A 20,373-nucleotide genomic window follows, 5' to 3' on the forward strand; every position below is an offset into this window, starting at 1 on the left:
ATGTATACATATATATTTGATATAATAAAGTTATAACTATAAAGATATTTTTTACTTTTTCTGAGCATTTTTTAGTATATATATTCATCAAAGTGGCATTACCGAGAAAATTCTGAGCTCTTTTAATCTTCATAATAATCCCCTGAGGTAGGTATTACACTCAATTTGAAGTAGAGATATGTGGGATTTAGAGAAACTAAACCCACTAGTATTCAAGATCACATAGTTAGAAAGTGACAGCACTGGATTCCATCTGACAGGAGCCTTAACCACTATGCAAACCACCTTTAAATTATCATTCAAGATGCTGACAGAATGAATTCCCCGTTCTTTTTCATGGTAACCCCCTGGAGATTGAATGAGTTTTAGGACTAAAATGAAACTTCACTTAACGTGGGAAATAACTAAACTAACGGGATTGTAAGTAGTACATTTTTTTTTTCTGTCACTTTACAGTTTATGAAGCCTTCATCTTAATCTCTTGAATCAATCTCATAACAGCCTTGTAAGCAGGGCAGGAGTTTTATGATCTTCCTTTTATAGAAGGAGGGACTGAGTCTCAGAAAGTTTAGGTGATTCTGCCAAGACCACATGGCTAGTAGGTGATAAAACAGAAGTAAAATTCAGTCCCAGTGTTCTTCAAATTACATCATGCTGTTATGTAGGTTGTAAAGGATTAAGACAAATTCATGGATAATAAAAAAACAACGTAAAGACATTAGGTTGGTATGGAGAAGGGCAGGTTCAAAAGGGTTTGAGATTGGCAGCAAATATTAGCATTCCTCCAGCAGAATCAACCCTTGCTGCCATGGTCAGAGACAGACTATTATGCTAGATGGGCCTATATGGATCTTCTTTCATTTTATGTTCTCTTATTGAGGAGAACTAAATATATAAATAAATCTCTAAGTTTCTCCTGTTTTTCTTTGGTTTATATGGTCTATATTTAGGTAAGTTCACTGTTTATTTACTGATAATCAAAGGAAATTTTTAAAAGATGAAACTCCAGCCAATAAGAGTTTGTTACGTTCGATGGTAAACATTTTGGTCGATAAAATATTTGCAGCCATGACTTTTAAAAAGTTATACTACAAGGTGAGTCACTTTTAATATTTGTTTTAATTATGCTTTACCTGTACTGTAGTTAAATCTTTACATAAGATCACTAGTATATTGAACAGCAATTTCTTCAACTCAAAATCTTCATAGGAATTAGAAAGCTTTAGACCTTTTACCAAAGGATCTTCACTTTTAACTGTGAGGGGGGAAAACAGAAACAGTAAAATAAAAGCTAAATAGATATAGAAGGCTCATCAAGATAATTATAGGTTGAAAGTTTTATGGTTTTTACCTTCATTAAAGGTTGCAAATAGTATCAAATCCCTGGTAAAGCCACATTCCTAATATAGATACATAAAACAGAGTGGAAAGTAAGTTACAGATGCCCATATTTATCTAATATTCAAGTATCTTTACTAGATTCCCCTTATCATTTATTTGATCATAAAGCACTAATAATAGGAAGGGATGAAAGCAAGAAAAGAAAATAGATAACCAGATAAACTTAAATTTAGGTTCTAAGAAATATTTTACTTAGGAATATATTATTCAAGACTATTTTATAATTTTAAAATTTGGTTAAAAATCCAAAGTATTAAGACAAAAAGTTACTTATGTAATTCATTATTTATACCTTCAATTGACAAAATAAGGGAAGAAAGTAGTTTTCTTTTTAAAAAATATATTTTTATTTATTTTAGTGAGAAAGGGAGAAGGAGAGAGAGAGAAACATCAATGATGAGAGATAATCAATGATTGGCTGCCTCCGGCATGCCCCACTCTCAGGATTGAGCCTGCAACCGAGGCATGTGCCCTAACCAGGAATCCAATCATGACCTCCTGGTTCATAGGTCAACACTCAACCACTGAGCCACGCTGGCCAGACAAAAGTAATTCTTTTCAATAGTTTTTCTCCTTAAACAACCCTGCTCCCACCCTAGCCCCAACCACTGTCATTACGTCAAAGGTTTAGGCAAAAGGTAACAAAACAGTTCCTACTTAACATGAAAAGCCCTCAAGAAAGACCAGAATTGCAAACATCTCACTGTGAGGGAACTCATTCCTGACAGAGATATCCTAATTGGACTCTATATGTCAGGTAGAGTTTGTAAGGGCAAACCCTGGACTTTTGAGCTTACAGTTTTACGTACCTCCTATTTAGAATCAAGATGGTTTCTTTAAAATGTGGAGATGTTATTGCTTTGACTCACATTCAGAAAATTCACACGAATGTTTGCAAGGATGCTAATGAGAACTTAACTGACTAAGGCTTCCAGAGAAACACATATATCCACATACACATGGCAGCCTTGACGAGGAAGCTATGTGGGCCTGCTTCCCCTTTTACACAGTATGAATTCCATGACCGTTCTCTTATTTGGGATCACTTGATGCCCATTAACTTGGAGTTGTCGCCTTCACTGCCAAATTTCCTTTAAGTACAACTTAGAAAGTATGTGGCTGATACGTGAATATTGTGGGCAAAGATCTCTACTCTAGGATGTCAATCATCCAGTGACTTTTACAGTATAAAATATGGGGAAGCTAAGCTTCTGATATAGCTGAGTAGCTCCTCTAAGACACCCTCTTGCCGGTGCCAATTATAAATTCTGAATAAAATATAAAAACATTTATCTGTGACCAAAACCAAGCAGATATTGGAGGGGAGTCAGGACTTTGAGGAAGTGGCACTGCATGAGTTTTCCCTTAAAATAAAATAAAAAGCTTTGAAAATAAGCCCAGCCTCTAGTCTACACCTTGTGGGAATGCTAAATAACAGGGTAAATTTGCAATCTTAATGGCTTGAAGAACCAGAGGGCAGAAGCAATCACAGGGCAACCACTGCCACTGGAAAGTGAAGGGATAAATCTCATAAAGAAGAGAGCCAGTCCTAGCTGGTTTGGCTCAGTGGATAGAGCATTGGCTTGTGGACTGAAGGGTCCCAGGTTCAATTCCAGTGAAGGGCACATGCCCGGGTTGCAGGCTCAATCCTCAATAGGGGGTGTGCAGGAGGCAGCCAATCAATGATTCTCTCTCATCATTGTTTCTCTCTCCCCCTCTCGCTTCCTCTCTAAAATCAATAACTATAAATATATAAAAAGAAGAGGGCCAGAGGAAGGGAACCCCAAATTCTGTATATAAAATTCCCAAATCTCTGCCTGATGCCTGAACCATGTAAGGGCAGGGCATACTCAAGCATTTCATATGAGAGACTAAAAGAAATGAACTGAGATTGGAGCTGCCATCTACTGTTGGGATGAGTTTAGCCAAATTAAATGCCTATTAATACAAAAAACAACAACAACAACAAAACAAAACACTTTTCAGAGGAATACACCAGATGCTCATAATGAATGGAAAGACAGCAACTCTCAGCCAAGAAATATAAATTATAGAAAGGAGCCAAAAGGAAATTCTAAAACTGTAAAAGATAACATCTTAAATAAAAATGTATTGGATGGGATTAACAGCAGAATGGAGAGGACAGGAAAAAACTAAGTGAATTTAAATATATAGAACAATACAAATGATCCCATCTGAGGGATAGAGAGAAAAATAATAGGAAAAAGTGAACAGAGCTTCACAAACCTGTGAGACAATATAAAAAAGTGGACCATACATGTAATCAGAGTTCCAAAAGAAGAAGAAAGAATGAGGTTGAAAGCACTTGAAAAATAATGGCCAAAAATTCTTTAAATTTAGTGAAAGACCTAAATTGACATATTCAGGAAGTTCTATGAACCTCAAGTAGGACAAATACAAAGAAAATCATATCTTGGCTTATCAGAGTACAACTGCTGTAAACCAAAGACAGAGGGAAAATCTTTAAAAACAGCCAGAAAACAGAGGGGAACAATTTGAAATAACAAATACTTATCAGAAACAATGGAGGCCCAAGGATAGTGGAATAATATCTTTAAAGTGCTAAAAAATAAAAACTTTAACCTAGAATTCTATATTCTGTGAACATAGATTTCAAGGATTAAGGTGAATTAAAGACATTTTCAGATAAAAATAATACACAAAACAAAACTAAGAGAATATGTTGCCAGCAGCCAACATCACAAGAAATAGTACAGCAAGTTGTTCAGGTAAAAGAGAAATAATAGCAGCTAAAAACTCATATCATCAGGAAGTAAAGAAAAACATTATAAATGGTAAAGATGTGAGTAAATTATAAAATATTAGAGGCCCGTTGCACAAAAATTTGTGCACTTGGGAGGGGGGGTCCCTCAGCCTGGCCTGTGTCTTCCCGCAGTCTGGGGCCCCTCGGGGGTGGGGGGGGGGATGACCACCTGCTGGCTTAGGCCCGCTCCCCGGGGGATTAGGCCTAAGCTGGCAGTCAGACATCCCTCTGGAAGCCCGGGAGCCCTTGGTGGATGTCCATTTGCCAGCGAGGAGCAGGCCTAAACTGCAGTCGGACATCCTTAGTGCTGCTGAGGAAGCGGGAGAGGCTCCCACCACCACCGCTATACTGGAAGCCGTCAGCCTGGCTTGTGGCTGAGCAGAGCTCCCCCTGTGGGAGCACATTGACCACCGGGTGCAGCTCCTGCATTGAGCGTCTGCCCCCAGGTGGTCAGTGTGTGTCATAGTGACCAGTCATTCCCAGTTGTTCTGCTGTTAGGGTCAATTAGCATATTACCCTTTTATTTATTATATTATGGTGCATGGGTGGGGGCCAGCTTGTTTGCCTTGAAGTGTGTCCCGGATAAGGGTGGGAGTCCTGCTTGGGTGCCTGGCCAGCTTGGGTGAGTGGCTGATGGTTGTTTGCAGGCTGGCCACACCCCCTTTAAGGTGGGGTTCCCCCCTGGGGTGCCTGGCCAGCCTGGGTGAGGGGCTGATGGCTGTTTGCAGGCTGGCCACAGCCCCTTCTGGGTGAGAGTCCCCACTGGGGTGCCTGGCCAGCATGGGTGAGGGGCTGATGGCTGTTTGTAGGCTGGCCACACCCCCTTTAAGGTGGGGTTCCCCCCTGGGGTGCCTGGCCAGCCTGGGTGAGGGGCTGATGGCTGTTTGCAGGCTGGCCACAGCCCCTTCTGGGTGAGAGTCCCCACTGGGGTGCCTGGCCAGCATGGGTGAGGGGCTGATGGCTGTTTGTAGGCTGGCCACACCCCCTTTAAGGTGGGGTTCCCCCCTGGGGTGCCTGGCCAGCCTGGGTGAGGTGCCGGTGGCTGTTTGCAGGCTGGCCACGGCCCCCAGCCACCCAAGCTCCCAGTGGAGGCTGGCTGGAAGCAGGTATCTGGGATTTATTTGTCTTCTATAATTGAAACTTTGTTGCCTTCAACGGAGCTCAGGGCTGCCAGGGCAGGCGGGAAGCTTGGCTTCCTCCATCGCCGGGGAAACCAAGCCTCCTGCTTGCTCCAGCTCCGTGTCTGCCGGTCGCCATCTTGGTTGTGTTAATTTGCATATAGTCACTCTGATTGCCTGGTAGGCGTGGCTTGGGCATAGCAGAGGTGCGGTCAATTTGCATGTTTCTCTTTTATTAGATTAGATGAATACCTCAAGTTTCCAAAGGCAACAGGAAGAAGAATTGGCAGAGTGTGACTATACTGGTGACCATTCTAAATTACCACAGAACTTGGCATTACAACAAAGTACATAAATATTAGGACATAGTTTACTGCTCCCTCCCCACACTCCCACCCCCATCCACAATCTAAATTAATACAATTTACTCATACTTACAACCATTGGTGCTTCAGGATTTTGAGATATAATTGTAGTGATCACTAATATATCGTTTCTAAGCTGACGGTCATAATCACTAAAACCTCTTGTAAACAGATGTTTGAAAACTTCCTTTAAAGTTCTGGAAAGTAAAATCATACTTTTAAAACCATATTCTTATGGAAATATTACTTATGTGTCTGTCAACAAAATCTCCTTTTTCATATTATATTATTCATTGCAAAGCATTTCTAATCTTTTCTATATTTCCAAGTCTGCCCCTAATTCACTGTCCCTGCTAACATTGTTAGCTTCATCCCTCACTATTCTACGTTGAACTTTCTGCTCCTCATCCATATCGAATTTTTCAGGTTTTTGATTTTGCTACATTCTATTTTCACTTCTGTTCTCTTGTCTAGGACGCTCTTTGCATGCAAAACCCTCCTGTGTTGCCAGTTTGTATTTATTATTCAGATACCAGGTTAGGGCTCATGAGGAAGCATTCAGTAACTCTCCGAGTCTGGGTCAGGCTCCCTGCACAATGCGCAGCTGTTGCTTTGCTTCCTGGGACCCACTTACCCTTCTTGTGATAACAGTGCCCTTGTTTTTATTTAGGCTTCCCTCTTTCCTCACTTTTGGTTTTGTGAGCAGCCTTCAGCTTCCTTTTAGCCAAAGAGCATTCTTTCTCTTTGTCACTAGTAATTCACTCTGGAATGAGCATATGGCCAACACTGAATGCTCAGGTCCCACAGGGACTCAATTCAAAGAATTTTCTTTGTGCTTTCAGAAGAGCACACTTTCTCTCCTGTGTGATTTGGGGTTATGATGCTGCGAGTCTAGACTTTGAATACAGCTGCACATGAAACCAGTTTTACCCTTGACTTTGTAGTTACAATAGCTCATAAATTTCTTATAATTGCTTCAATCAGTTGGGTTGAATGTTCAGTCACTTGCAGACAAAAATGTACTGGTTCACCCTCTCCTGGAAAACACGTGGCACCTTACGATAATGTCTTCCATAGCATTTAGTAGGCTCGCAATTAGTTACCTATTTAATTGTCTGTCTCTCCTAACATAACAAATTCCAGGAGAGCAGAGACCATGTCTGTATTGTTTTCAATTGTCTTTCTATGGCCTACTACTGAACTTGGCACAGAGCAAACAATAGTTACTTAATAAATAAATGAATGAGTAACTCACAGGCTTACTCTTATTTTTGCTAATGTTTATTCAGTAATTAGAATAAGCTTTTGAGACCAACTAGATTTCTAGTATTCAAAAATACATTTATTGAATGAACAAACAAAATAGTTCTTTTAAATGTCTAATTTTACTTTATACATATTCAAAGACATAATTTAGTTTTGTTAACAAGCTACTTTAAATCCCTTCCACGTAGAAAAAAAAGGGGGCTTGTTGTGTGCAGATGAATTTATACAACGGCACAAAAGAGATGTCCTAAAACATAGCCATTACATGAATCAAAGCCCAATGAAACACAAATGCAAACAAAAATGTTAGTTATGTCACAAGGATAAAAAACATTCCTAGTTAACCACATATACTTACAGCAAACACTTCAGGTTACTAAGTTGTTTTATGATTTCTTCTTTTGATGATTTTTCTAGTAAGTTCCAAAGTATTTCTGATGAGCGAAACAGAAGCTGCCCAGAGGGATCTGGGTCATTGAGGTGAGCACAGATGCCACTGGCTGCATATGCTTTCATCATTAAAGTACAATTAACTTCTGAAAAAAAATTTAAATAAAAATAGTTTATGTTACAGTCTTGACATTAAATAGAAACAAAATTAGTGGGGAATGAAGTGTTCATATTTAATAATATACAAACCAGAAGTTGAGAGATGTTGCAGAGCTTTAAGTACCCAAAGTTTCTCAACAAGTTGATTTTCAAGCAAGGCCAATGACTGAACCATTGTTTTTGCCAATCCTCCGACTTCAGCCATTTGAATCTTATATGCTGAGCTAGCTTGCTGGTAACCTAACAACAATTAGTTAATAAATATGTGCAGTTATTTCACATAGTATCATCTACGTTAAGACAAAGGAATGAGTAATTTATCAATAAACAACAACAATAACAACAAAATGTTTAAAAAGTGTATGGCATATTAAAATGGTTAGCAGAGGGACAGGCAAACTTTTTCTATAAAGGGCCAGCAATTTTAGACCTTGTGGGTCATAAGGTTTCTGTTGCAAATACTCAACTCTGCTACCATACCATAAAAACAGGCATAAACAATATAAAAATAAGTGGGCATGGCTGTGTTCCAGTAAAACTTTATTTATAGTGGGCTCTTTTGGCCTGTGGTCCATAGTTTGCTGATCCCACAAATTTGGGGGCACATCTTAAATTCTGAAAAGGAACAATATTTTTTATTTGTCAGTAGATATGTCTTTCCATAAAGAAAAATGTCATGATTACAGACCCTGAATGTTTTCACTGTTCAAGTCAACACATTACTTCAGTGCTTTCCAGAACCAGCAATTATGTGATGTTGGCAATGAAATAAGAGGTAATGCTGTTCTGATAGATGCTAGTGAATGTAATGGTATGTTAGGGAAGTTTGATTCTTGGCGGTATGTCCCACAAGAATTTCCTTCCTCCTTAGCTTTCATGGGAAATACTACCTCTCCTTTTGACATAATTGCACAGGTGCCTGCCCAACTACATGTAATGAGATTAAACGAACATCAGTGCATGTTTGCTCACCTGAGATGCAGCTATTTTCTCTCTCAGTGATATAACTCATCTACCTCCCTGACTTCTTGACTTTTGAGACCAACTAGATTTCTTGCCATAGTTCTGAGATGTCTCTCAGTCTGTCTTATCTTTCTGAATTTGAGGTCTGACCCTGTTCAAGGCCGTCCCCTCCTGTGATGGGTTCGGCACTTAAAAAGTATGAAGAGGAAAACAAAAATTGCCTGTAATTTCACTGTCTAGAGATAACAATATTAACACTTTGGTATATTTTCTGCTGACACTTTAATGTATGCATATTACTTTAGCAATATACTACATATATGCAGAATTGTATATTCTACTGCAGCCACTAAACATTTTATAGTAAGCTTTTCCCCTTGTCACATATAATTTTTACTTGCATAATGCTCTATTGGAGGTACAGACCAAAATGTATACTTTATATCACTGTATCTTTTTCTATTGAGTTTACAATTATTAAGGCCTTGATTCCTATCTCCCGGGCTGTGTCTCTTACAATTGCTCTACTGAGGACTTTTCAGCTGTGATCAGCTGTGCCCATCACTTAAAATCAACTGTGAAACAGTTAGCGAGAGCCTGGTCAATGGCTCCTAATTTTCAGAGCCTGATCAAAGTAAGGTCAAGCTCACTTCTTGGCACCTTCACTCTTCTGTCGTATCTCATACACGTCCCTTTCTATCTGAAAGAAGAGTGCCTCTATTTTACCAAGTTTAACCCTAAGCTTTTGCTCTTAATTCCATCCTCTCATGCTTACTTTGGGATTTTCACCCTCCCATCTCCCACATACTAGCTTCTTGTTCCTAGGCCTACAAACTTCATTTTTAGACAAATTAAAAACAACATGTTTTTCTTTGATCTTGCTACCAGTTAGGCTGTTAGCCATCTTCCTTCTTCTTCTGATCTTAAAATATAAGTCTGTCTACATTCACTCCCATTGCCTCCACTTTCAGAGTGCTCTTTAATCCTACACCTGCTCTGACCACTTTATGGTAATAATCTGACAAAGATTAACCACAACTTTCCAGATACCACATTGGCCTTTTCATTCCTCAATTACAGAAGCCTCTGCAGTATTGGCCACTGAGACCATTTCTTCCTTCATCAAACATTCATTCATTGGCACTCAAGACATGCCTATCTTTAGATTCTCTTCCTCTCTTTAAACCTCCCTTCACTGCCAATTTCTTTGAATCATTTTTTTCCCAAAGTTCAGTAGGGGCACTCTCCATGATGTTATTCTTGTTCCCTTGCTTTTGGCAAACTCAACCATTCTGATGGCTTCAATTTCATCTCTATTTGTATAAAATCCAAACCTGTATTTCTGGTCTCTTCTTTTAGTATCGAATGTCTACTATCTACCAAACACTTCCACTTGTCTGTCTCATCAATAGTGCAAATCTGGCATTTAAAAATGTTTTTATTCATTTCTTTACTTCAGATGTCTTCCCATTTTCCCCTAGTTATAGGAGTAATCTTTGTTTTCTACCACGGTGTCTTATTTCCACTTATCTTAAGAAACATGTAACTTAAAAAATATAATTTATATATTCTCTCCCTTCCTAGATTGATTATAAATTATAGAAACTATGACATGATATCCTCCACAGTGCCAGTGCTTTTTGCTTAATATCACCCAATTCAGTGTGATTCACACAATTAGAAAAGAATAAATAATATTAGCAACACTATTAATTAACATTAACTAATAATAATAATTACACTAATTTGGGTATGACTTTAAAAATTACATCATAAATATTTAGCATCAAAATAAAAATATCATGCAAATCTAAAATTTAAAAAAATATATAAAATTTTCAATTTAAAATGACCAAAGAGCTTGAGACTACCAAAAAAAATTTTTTTTGATATGCTGCATTTATGATCCCACTCTCTTCCCAATTTCAAAGAGAAATGGGACAGAATATTCTGTTTTATAAAGACACGAAATTCATGCACTTGGGGGGTCCCTCAGCCCAGCCTGCACCCTCTTGTAGTCTGGGAGCCCTCGGGGGATGTCGCCTAACAGTCAGTCAGACATCCTTAGTGCTGCCGCAGAGGCAGGAGAGGCTCCCGCCACCGCAGCTGCATTCACCAGCAGTTAGCCCGGCTTCTGACTGAGCCATGCTCCTGCGTTGAGCATCTGCCCCCTGGTGGTCAGTGCATGTCATAGCAACTGGTCATTCCACCGTTCGGTTGATTTGCAGATTAGCCTTTTATATAGGACTAGAGGCCTGGTGCACAAAATTCGTGCACAGGAGGTGCGTCCCTCAGCCTGGCCTGCACCTTCTCCAATCTGGGACCCCCTCAGGGGATGTCTGACTGCCTTTCGCAATCCGGGACCCCTGGCTCCTAACCTCTCGCCTGCCTGCCTGATTGCCCCTGACTGCTCCCCTGCTGGCCTGATCGTGCCTAACCGCCTCTGCCTCGCCCTGCACCTGAGACCCAGGATTCCCTTCTCTGGCAGGTCACAGGCACCCAGGACCTGGGCTGGCTTCACCCAGGCTGGCCACAGCCACAGGGGACTGTGGGCAGGCAGCTTTGCCCGGGCCGCAGCCACATGCACCCGGGACTGTGGGGCGGGCGGCTTGTCCCTTTCCCGGGCCTCAGCCTGGCTGGTCCCCATTCCTCTCTCGCGAGCTCATTTGTGCCTGGCTGGTCCCCAATTCTCTTTCCCCAGTGTTGAGTGTCTAAGCCATTACAGTGTGACGGCATGAGGGTGTGATGACCATTTGCATATTAGCTCTTTATTATATAGGATAGGATGTTATTACTGAAAGACCATTGAAAACTTCACCTGTAATATGCTTCTTTGATGGTTCTGCATGATAAAAGTCAACAATACACTTACAAATTTGTACCCTCAATTCAGAACTTGGTATTTTCATTAAGTTACCTGCCAGAAAGATAAATGAATACTATTTAATAACACTGTCATAGTTTATTTGCAAATTTAAGCATAAAGTGTTAGTAATATGTTTTTTAAAAATATCTCATCAGAAAATCAATACAGTATTATTTACAATAGCCAAGATTTGGAAGCAGCCCAAGTGCTCATCAGTAAATGAGTAGATAAAAAGCCATGGTACATTTACACAATACTACTCAGTCAGAAAAAAGAATGAAATCTTACCATTTTCAACAGCATGGATGGACCTGGAGAATAATATGCTAAGTGAAATAAGCCAGAGAAAGATAAGTACCATATGATTTCATTTATATGTGGAATCTAAAGAACAATATAAAGAGAGCTCATTTTAAACTGAGTTCATATTGCCCTCAAGTGCGACAGGAGTGTGTTTGGTAGGTGGGCAGTCATCCAGCAAAGAGCAAATTGACACAGTAAGAAATGGGCCTTGTATTTATCATATAAATGTCTGCCAACACTCTTGGAGGCAACATTTAAAAATAATAAGGGCAATAGTGGCATTTTTTAAAATGTTATCAACCAAACTTACGCTTCTTATCTGTTATACCATGTCTTCTTTTGGGTTGGCTTCCTATTGTAAATTTCCACTGATGGTAGAGATTCACCATTCAAGTTTCCCATTAGTTTTCAGCCCACCTGCTCCTTAAGGTCACCTTATCTAATACCTCGTGTGTATCCTAATTTTCTTGATGTTTCACCTACTCTAGACCATAATAATATTCCCAAGATATCTACAATTAGGAACTATGAAACATATTTAGACCTAAAAGTGTTAGTGTCTATGTTAAAAATTAAAAATGCTTTTTACTTATTCTAGTTGAGTCTCTCTCATCTTTCAGTATGGAATATAATACTGGGAACATAACAGTTCAGTAAGTACCTATTTTTCATTTGTTGGGCCAATTCTGTACCTTTTGGTTCCCTTATACAAACAAGGACCTAAATTAATAAGTATAAATTTAATGTAGGAATTGTTTTGGGAACATGCTGTCATGTACTCAAGGGCGAATCAAGGAGCTAGTGTTTGACTGATTTCATTTCCCAGAAAATTATTTTCTTTCTTTAGAAAATCAAGCAATAACCAAAAAGCAAAGCCTGCTGTTTTATGTTTTTCATATTTTGAATAGAAAACACAGGTACCTTCATGTTTATGTATATTATGCTCAAGTTCTTAATGTTCCACCATTTTATGATTAGGTTGTTTACTGAAAAATTTGGCTTTTAATGATTCTAGGAATTATTAGAGTGCAAAGTTGAAAACATTTTTGGAATTACTGAGAGGGACACATACTTCTAATTTACAAAAAAAAGTTAACAAATATTTAATTGCACTAAATAAAATCAAGACAAATAAGTACACAGAAGTATCTGCCAGTCCTTATATTTAAGGAACACAGAGTCTTGTTGGTATCATAAAAGACTCAAGGGGAAAACAATACAAAAATGATCACCAAGCACACTATGATAAATTTTCAACCAGAAAACAAGAAAAGAGCCTAGATTTGGAGAAGGACTCTTAGTCAAATTTAGTGAAAGAGACATTTCTTTCTTATCAATCAGGCCTGATATATTATAATCCTCTATCTTAAAACAATCTTAACTTACCCAGAAGCGCGATTGATTTAGCAGTATCTTCAGCATATGTTATTTCATCTGATACTTTCTTTTTCAAGAATGGCAAGCTTCAATAAGAATAAAGAATGTACAAGTTATGTTTCATAAAGTCCTTAACTGAAGCATCACTCGGAAAGCAGGGAAAATTTTCTTTTCTAAAGAACAAAATGAGAATAATATTCTATTCTTTAGCCCTGGGGAATTGATGACTATCAAAAACATTTTTTGTGTGTTTCTAACTAACTGAACAATAATAAATAAAATAAAGTAGACTTATAAAAGTGAAGAGAAGTGGACAAAAGGTGAGGGTTAAGAAAGCCATCTTGCAATACTGCATCAAAAAAAAACAACCCTTAAAAATCCTCTTTCTCTTTGGAGGCAAAATAATAAGTGATTGTAGGTGTACTTCCATCAAAATTAGGAAGACATTGGATAATCTGATACAAATCACAGATCTGGGCTTAGCTGTAACTTAAAAGCTGTTCAAGGGCTTTTTCGGAAGTTTCTGAAACTAGTTAATAGATCAATGGTCTATTTGTTCTTAAAAGGCAATGACCTTTCCCTTATTAACTGGATCAGTTACTGTCCACAAAATAACAGATATATTTTGTGAGACACTAAGAAATTAAAGTTAGGATCACATTTCACAACTACTATAATCAAAGTTATTTGAAAAATATTTATTTAGAAATTATAAAAGATAAGGCAGTAGAACCTAGGTCGTTTGTCTAAATGTCAAAGGAGATATAAAAGTTCTTAAACACAAAGGAAAAACTATGTTGGCATTTTATGAATTTAAAATTTGAAGCTCCTATACTATTTGTTTAAAATATAATACATATATCTTATATGTACTATATATAGGACTATTAATTAACACTTTTCAAGAAAAATTAACCAAATAGTTGAAAAACAGCATTTAGAAATATCACATGTGGAGATTTATATATATGCACCAGTTGGAATTGAAAGATATTTCAAGGGCAAACTATGAAAAGGAATATTTTATAAATGCCACAGAAGTTTCTTTCAAGTGTTGGTCAAAATTTTTCATTTGCAACAAATAACATATTAAACTCTAAAAATTAGTTATACTTGTCCTTCAAACTTTTCCCTTTGCTACCAAAGGAAACAACCTAAAAGTTAAAGCATCAGAAGAGTTTTCCACCAAAAAGTGTATGAAAAAAGATAAGCATTATAGTTCTTTTTAAAAAATATATTTTTATTGATTTCAGAGAGGAAGGGAGAGGGAGAGAGAGAAACTTCAATGATGAGAGGGAATCATTGATCGGCTGCTTCCTGCACGCCCCCTACTGGGGACATAATGAGCCTGCAACCCAGGCATGTGCCCTTGACTGGAATCAAACCCGGGACTCTTCAGGTCGCAGGCCGATGCTCTATCCACTGAGCCAAACCAGCTAGGGCAAGCATTATAGTTCTGATGCAATAAGAAAAGCATACTACTCATAAGCCAAAACAGAAAGGCTGTATTTTACTTTCAATGTTTTTATCTCCCCAAAATATCTTGAAAAGTGAATCAAGTGAGGATGAGGTGTGGAGAAATGCAGGACAAAAGCAGAAATTAGGAAAGTAGGGGGAAAAATAAAATAATAAGAACAATTATGAAATATGAAGGAAAGTAAAGAGTGTAAATAAAAAGATTTATCGCCCTAACCGGTTTGGCTCAGTGGATAGAGCGTCGGCCTGCAGACTCAAGGGTCCCAGGTTCGATTCTGGTCAAGGGCATGTACCTTGGTTGCAGGCACATACCCAGTAGGGGTTGTGCAGGAGCTGATCGATGTTTCTCTCTCATCGATGTTTCTAACTCTCTATCCCTCTCCCTTCCTCTCTGTAAAAAATCAATAAAATATATTTTTTAAAAATAAAATAAAAAAATAAAAAGATTTATCATATTACATAATGAAATACTTAGTCACAGCTCTCACAGAGAACAAGTCCTTGATGGAGCTCTGTAGGGGCACTGATGTTGAAAGTCATACTTATGAACCTGGTTTTCTAGGACTTGCACAGCTTCAAAATTCGAAAACATTTTATATATATGATCTCACATCAATATCATAATTGCCAATTTATATTAAAGTTCCTTGAAAGCACCAGAGTGATTCTTTAGGTCTTTATTTTTCATGGTCTCTATTAAAAAGGAAGGCATGACAAAGGCATTCAATAAATTATTTTTGATTATTTTGTTCAGATATCAAAAAAGTAAATGTAATTATAAAAATTTAAATATTATTGCTGCTAAATCTAAAAATGTGAGTTAAAACCTACTAGGTATACAGTCTCACTAATATCATATTTGCATATTAAAAGAAACACAGTATTTAAAAAGCTAAATTGGTAGGAAAGTTTGAAAGGTTAAATTGCCAGGAAGGTTTGTTTCTACTTTAAGAAATCTCCTCTACTATATTTTATTGAAAACTAAAAACAGAGATTTTAATGTGTATCTTGATTAGCCAGTATGTGGCAGAAAGGAAGCAGAAAATATTCCTAGTTCCCCGAAATGGTTGGAGAAACAACAGCACAGAGGATTGTGCAGATTAATTTTATAATTCTGACCTCTAATTACATTAAAAACATATATCACAAATAATTGTTGACATTTTATTCTTTATTCAAATTTGGAAAATCAATTAAACATGAATCAGAACCTAATACATCTTTGAGAGTCAAATTTTCTAAAGAGAGAAGAAAACTAGACTAAAACTATTAAGCATTGTCCATAAATTGTCTCAAGGATTCTCTAAAGATATTACAATTTGTTGGTTTCATCTCGGATTTATCATTACTGTGAGAGCAAGTTATTATGAAAATTTTTAAAAATATATTTGCAATTTAATCTCTTGTGGTAAGCAATCTCAGACTACAATAAAATTGACTACCTTTGAAATACCAACTGCTGGTAAGTGATCAAGTGAAGTTTTCTGAGTTCTGCATCACTATGCTACCATAATGCATAATATTTTTATAATGCAAAATAAAACATAATAAAATGCTGCATGCTAATATAAAATAAAGTTAAAGGAAAACAACTTACCCACATAATTTTATGATATTATAGGCAGGTTCTAGAAAAGGAGGCTGGTTTTCAATTTTTCCTGCACATAGATTCAGAATTTTAAATATCTGTGCCAAATCCCTTAGGGGCTTTAGTATTTTTAGTTAAGAAATAAAATTAAGATTCATATATTTATATTTATGAACATATCCTTTATAACACCTGTGCCAAGAAAATCTATAGAATTCCTATAATGTTAAATATGGTTGACATTTAAAAAAATATGTTTTTATTGATATTTTTCTTTTTTTAGAGAGAGGTAGAGAGAGGGATAGAGAGATAGAAACATCGATGAGAGAGAAACATCTTTGATTGGCTGCCTCCTGCATGCCCCCAACTGAGAATCAAGCTCCCAACCCGAGCATGTGCCCTAACTGTGAATCGAACCATGATCTCTTGGTTCCTAGGTCAATGCTCAGCCACTCAGCAACACTGGCTGGGTGACACTATTTTAATTATACTAACTTGAAGGACTAAAGAGGAAAACTTAGAACCATATTTTTAAGGAAATATTATTTAAGTTTTGTCTCAGTGACCCTTTACGCAAAATATTTTTTTCTCCTCTCACAACACCTTTAGAATTTGATTACCAACTACTACCCTACGGATTTAGTTGAAAAAAATTAACTTAATGGCTTAATCATATTTAAAATCATGAAGGCATCTCCACCCACTCACAGTAAACATTAACTGCTCCAGAATAAGAAACCCAAACCTATCTTACTTTTCTGCATCACTTTATTAATATTATTGAGATGCATTCTCTTGTTTTTAAGGTTTAAATTGGTTGAGATCTTATTTCATTTAAAACTAGTATGAAAGCAAAATGTACTACCTATAGATCTTCAGGTAAAAGCACCTTTTATATTACCCCAACTGGTACATAAACAAATCTCATAGATTTTGTAGCAAGAATACTACAGAAAGTGAGAGTTTCCTGTGGCAAAATTATTATATTATGCAAAGATTAAAACAACAGCAGCTACCCAATAACAAATTAGTTCTTAAGCATGAGTTTTGAGACACAGGAGTTTCCACATATTCTGATCAGGGTGGTATATTTAGTGAGGATACTATCTTATGTTTATGTAATATTTTGCAGATTATCAAGCACTTGCATGTCTTCTCATCTAGTCTTCCTAACAACTTTCATGAGGTGCTGTTATGCCTATAATATGATAAGCTTATTAACAGTAGAAGTACTCAAGTAAATTGGTAGAAATAAGATTACATGGCCCTCCTAACCTTATCCACTGTCTCTTTGTGTCTTTAGAACTGCCATTATCTACGCCAAATTAACTGCATTTTACTGTTTTCAATTATACATTTCATTTTCTGATAAATGAAAAATATAATTTTGTAAAAAAAACAAAATGTTAGCTATTTTCTGTGTAGACAGAATGGCCTGTCCAAAGATGTCCACATCCTAATGCCCAGAACTTATGAAGTTACCTTACGTGGCAAAGGGACTTTTCAGTGATTAAGTTAAAAATCTTGAGATGAGAAAGTTACCCTAGATCCGTGGTCGGCAAACTGCGGCTCTCGAGCCACATGTGGCTTTTTGGCCCCTTGAGTGTGGCTCTTCCACAAAATACCACGTGCGGGCGCGCACGTACAGTGCGATTGAAACTTCGTGGCCCATGCGCAGAAGTCGGTTTTCGGCCTGGGCGAGTCTATTTTGAAGAAATACTGTTGATATTTGGCTCTGTTGACTAATGAGTTTGCCAACCACTGCCCTAGATTATCCAGATAGACCAATGTAATCGCAGAGTCCTTATAAGGGAAAGAGAGAGGCAGCGGAGTACCAGAGAAGGAAATGCCATGACAGAAGCAGAGGCGAGAGTGATGACACTTTGAGGAAGGGGCCAGTGGCTGAGGAATGCAGGCCACCTCTAGAAGCCGGAGCGGCAAGGAAATGAGTTGTCCTCAGAGCCTTCAAAAGGAACACCTTCCCTTTAGCTCAGTGAAGCAGATTTTGGATTTCTGACCTCCAGAAGTATAAGACAAAAATTTTATGTTGTTTTAAGGTACTCTGTGGTAACTTACAGTAGCAATAGGAAACGAATACATTTTCTAATTAAAATTCTCCCATTTCAGGATAAATGAAATAAGCATACATATATAAGTAAAGGATACAAATCCATTCTGATAATACTGCACCAATGTCTTGACAGATTTAAGTTGTTTTTCTTCTAAATCATCCTAAAACAAATGATCTGTTTTAGTTCTTTTATGCTATTAAAACTGGTGCGATATAATTTTTTTATTAATATAAAAAGAAAGTAGACATTAAGATTATCAAGAAATTGTCCATTAAAATTATAATTCAATTACTGTATTATAATATAAGGACGATAAAATGTTTCCTGAAACATGAAGGTAAAAATAAGATTAGGAAATTTGATTAGGAAATTGAAAATTAAAACTAGATTACTACAAGAGCAGTAATTGTTTCCAGAAATAATAGTAACAGCATTGGAAGCGTGTTGAGCATTTTTCTGTGCCAGGGACCATTTAGGAACCATACATACATGCCAATCTTCAAATCAACCCCATTAGGAAAATACTGTTATTATTCCTCTTTTCCAGAATAAAAACCTCAAACTGAAACACTAAGCAATTTGTCCAAAATCAGACAGATAGTAAGTGGTGGTGTTAGGAGTCAAATTTGGCAACTTGACTCCAGAAATTGTAATCTAAAATATTCCCAGTGTACTGGTACAAACCAAATAGCTTCAGCCAATTAAAACAAAACAAAACAAAACCCTATACAGTGATATCTTTTCATGACTGAATCACTTCTATCCTTTTAATCTTTAAATTGTTTGTAAGATGCTGTGGCATTTTTTATAGCGCTCCCCCTCCTTTTTTTGTCTATACTTAATAACAACTAGTAGGAGCTATATGTAGTTGAATTTTCTTCTTATAAAAATGCACATGTATTTACAATTAAAAATAACTTTCACAACAAACATAGCCAGCAAAAGATAAATTCTTATGGAGTCATTACTTTTATTGTATTTTTTCTTCTATATAAAATGCAGAGACTAAAAAAATGTTAAAACAACGACTAAATTTTGGTGCCTACTAATCACAGGACATTGTTTTTGTTTTGATTTGCTCTACCACTGTCACTTTCCACTTCCTAAAAGCATGCAATCTTCATCTTGTAGTAATTTCATGGTGTGTGCTGGCTTTTAGGCAGTCAGTCAGTTCTTAGGTAATGTCAGGAGAGTGGGGTGTGTGGGCATATATACATATGTATTTATTATCCTTTTTCCCAATGCTGAGCTCTCAATTTTGAGTTTTATCTAAAATAATTTTATTTCCATTACATTCTATATATTATTTCTCTCAAAATAAACTACCTATGAGTATTATGAATATGTATCTCTAACCTGATTTCAAATCAGAAAAACTTAAGTAGTACATCATGATACACTTTTTCTGTCCTTGGTCCCCAAATCATACTTGGTAACAAGCAAATACAGAGGCTAGATGAGCCTTTCTCTACTCCTATGATTCCTTCTGTTTATATTTACCATGGATTTGTCCATTCCACAAAACCAAATGTAGTCTCCTCCTCCATCTTCCTTACCAGGTTAACTATATTCATACTAAATTTAAACAGTCCTTGAATATTTGAAATGGTTTCAAGAGGAGAGAAATGAGATTTATGTTGGGGGGAATACATGTTACCTTTCAGGGGAATCACAGTTTATAAATGATATAGCAGAAACATTTTCTCTCAAAGCTTACTTGAGCAGTCTCTTCAAGGAGTTTGATGATACTATTTAGGTCCATAGGCTTTAAAGCACCCTAAAAAAACATACAACACTTAGTATTCTATGAGAATCAAGAAGTTACATCAAACATAGTATTTTCATGATATTATTTATCCCTTGGCAACTTAAAAATATCCTATGACAAAGAGACAGTGAGCGAAGAATAAATAGCAGATGAGACCTTTTAGGAGTAAAAATAAATCTTGGAGTTAAAAAAACACAAACCTCTTGAATTCTAGTATCATCTTATAATATTAATGTCTAAGTTTCACTAGGTCCAAGAGGCCCAAAAGAGCATCTGGAATAATAGCACTTCCACGCTTTTCTTCATCATGCATATTACACATCTCATTACAACCCACTGAGTTTGCCTACGCAGATACACACAAGACTAACTTCTAACCTAGAGGTAGAGGTCGCCTTTCTGAGCTAGGTATTCCCTCTCTCGGTGGTCCCAGCATTCTCACTGTCATCCACATTGGAAAACAGAAACTTCCAAGT

The 20,373-nt window shown here is 37.0% G+C and overlaps 1 protein-coding gene across 1 annotated transcript in view; it reads right to left on the reverse strand.

Annotated features, from left to right (window-relative positions):
- Positions 1 to 20,373, reverse strand: part of CFAP69 (cilia and flagella associated protein 69) — a 53,508-nt gene that overhangs the window by 23,842 nt on the left and 9,293 nt on the right. The window contains exons 2-11 of the mRNA XM_005876116.2: positions 19,847 to 19,906; positions 18,224 to 18,289; positions 16,067 to 16,176; positions 13,003 to 13,079; positions 11,266 to 11,364; positions 7,575 to 7,724; positions 7,294 to 7,471; positions 5,743 to 5,866; positions 1,352 to 1,400; positions 1,134 to 1,255 (exon numbers count right to left, since the gene is read on the reverse strand). Coding sequence (XP_005876178.1) covers positions 1,134 to 1,255; positions 1,352 to 1,400; positions 5,743 to 5,866; positions 7,294 to 7,471; positions 7,575 to 7,724; positions 11,266 to 11,364; positions 13,003 to 13,079; positions 16,067 to 16,176; positions 18,224 to 18,289; positions 19,847 to 19,891 — 1,020 coding nt within the window. The 5' untranslated portion in view covers positions 19,892 to 19,906. The remainder of the gene's footprint in view (positions 1 to 1,133; positions 1,256 to 1,351; positions 1,401 to 5,742; positions 5,867 to 7,293; positions 7,472 to 7,574; positions 7,725 to 11,265; positions 11,365 to 13,002; positions 13,080 to 16,066; positions 16,177 to 18,223; positions 18,290 to 19,846; positions 19,907 to 20,373) is intronic.

Source organism: Myotis brandtii, unplaced genomic scaffold (assembly GCF_000412655.1).
Source record: "Myotis brandtii unplaced genomic scaffold, ASM41265v1 scaffold48, whole genome shotgun sequence".
NCBI classification, from domain to species: domain Eukaryota; kingdom Metazoa; phylum Chordata; class Mammalia; order Chiroptera; family Vespertilionidae; genus Myotis; species Myotis brandtii.